We start from the raw sequence: 1573 nt of genomic DNA on the forward strand, positions 1-1573 counted from the left end.
GGATCTCATGAGTTTGTCCACATATATACAAGAGGAAGGGGTGTGAGTCCGAAGGACATCTAACTGCTCACATCTTTTGGGAATTTGATCACAAATTAAATATATTCTAAGACTTGCTAAACCACTCACTTTGTTGCCAACACTGCCCACCACCCTGTTGCAGCCTACCTCGGCCGCTACTGTGTAATCTTTGCCGCAACTGCATATCTTTATTCTTTTATTAACTATGCTTATGTTTTGTTTCTTTAATTAACTGTGATTTACTTAAAACCAATATCTACAATTCTTTCGGGCATATGCACTGTTAAAATTTGTTTATGTTGCTTCTTTTTAGTGATTTGTACACAATTTCTCCAGTATTCACGTGTCTAGTTGGTCATCCATGAGGAGCTTAAATGTTATGCTGAGGTTATTTATGTTATGTAATATTGAACAATTGTAATCCGAACTTTCCCCCTTAAATGAATCAGTAGTGCTCCTACTTCTTTGAAAAAAAAGTCCATGAGGAGCTCATCAGCAAAATTTATCATTTGGTGAATTAGGATGTGAAGAATATTTACGTTTATAATTATTAAATATATCAAAAGCCAAACCTCAACTTTAGTTAATATAAGAAGGGCAGAGAAAATAAAGACCACCACTGAAATCGTATTTGTCGTTCTGTTTGAATTTGTAAGACATCTTAACTGCTGCTGCTGAACAGTTGCTCATCCTCTACTCCCTAGATGGGTCGAGGACATGCCCTGCAAATACGACGGTGCCTGATGTCTCCTCGATGATGAAGAATGCAAATGGGTGGTCGGCGACAAAGTCCACCAGCTTGGACGGCTCATAGTCCAACGAGAACCCCATGTCGTCATCGGACTCGGTGGCGGCAGCTGCCTCACAGCCCTCCTCATTCACATCGACCACCGCCTTGTGGATGACCTCACTCACGTATATTTGCCCATCATCAGTAGTGTCAACCTCCGTGATCTCTGACACACTCGCTGTTAATGGGTCGAACGGTAAGATTAGGCCCAAGCTCTTGAGGTCTTCAACGATGCTACCGCCAAAGTTCAGCTTGAACCGTGGCAGCCGGAACTCATTGACAGGGACCAACATGAGAGGCAGGTGGTTGAGCAGGAACTTCGGCGATGAGGTGATCTCCTCAAGTAGGCTCTGCAGGCCGTCGCGGGTGTCAGGACCAATCGAAATGGAGTTTTCGCTGAAAGAAAAATAAACATACTACGACATTACATGAGATCCTCATTGCTTATTATTTATTTACTGAAGCACCATCTCTGTATATCTTTGCATCATTATATCAGCTAACAGCACTACGGGAAATGGCGTGTTTGCCGTGTGCCCCAAAGTTTGCCGTGGGCAACTTCTCAGACACACGGTAAACAACTCTTTTGGTCTCCCGGAGAAGGCAAGTCATGGAGAAAGCCTAGGACAAATTTCGTCCCGAAGAGGGCACAAAGGGGGCAAGTACTAGAATGATTCCAAACTCTGATGTTCCTTAATGGGTATGCAGCGAATTTGAGTAGGGGAGTGAACTTGTCCACTACGCAAATCAACGGGCTCAAGA

The 1573-nt window shown here is 43.4% G+C and overlaps 1 protein-coding gene across 1 annotated transcript; it reads right to left on the reverse strand.

The window, feature by feature from the left end:
- Positions 1–714: 714 nt before the first annotated feature.
- Positions 715–1281, reverse strand: LOC120684825 (putative serpin-Z8). Its single transcript, XM_039966690.1, has 2 exons — positions 1271–1281; positions 715–1207 (listed from the first exon to the last, which is right to left on the reverse strand). Exons 1-2 carry the CDS (start codon positions 1279–1281, stop codon positions 715–717), a joined length of 504 nt encoding a protein of 167 aa, XP_039822624.1.
- Between the last annotated feature and the right edge of the window lie 292 nt (positions 1282–1573).

Source organism: Panicum virgatum, chromosome 8N (assembly GCF_016808335.1).
Source record: "Panicum virgatum strain AP13 chromosome 8N, P.virgatum_v5, whole genome shotgun sequence".
In the NCBI taxonomy this organism is placed as follows: domain Eukaryota; kingdom Viridiplantae; phylum Streptophyta; class Magnoliopsida; order Poales; family Poaceae; genus Panicum; species Panicum virgatum.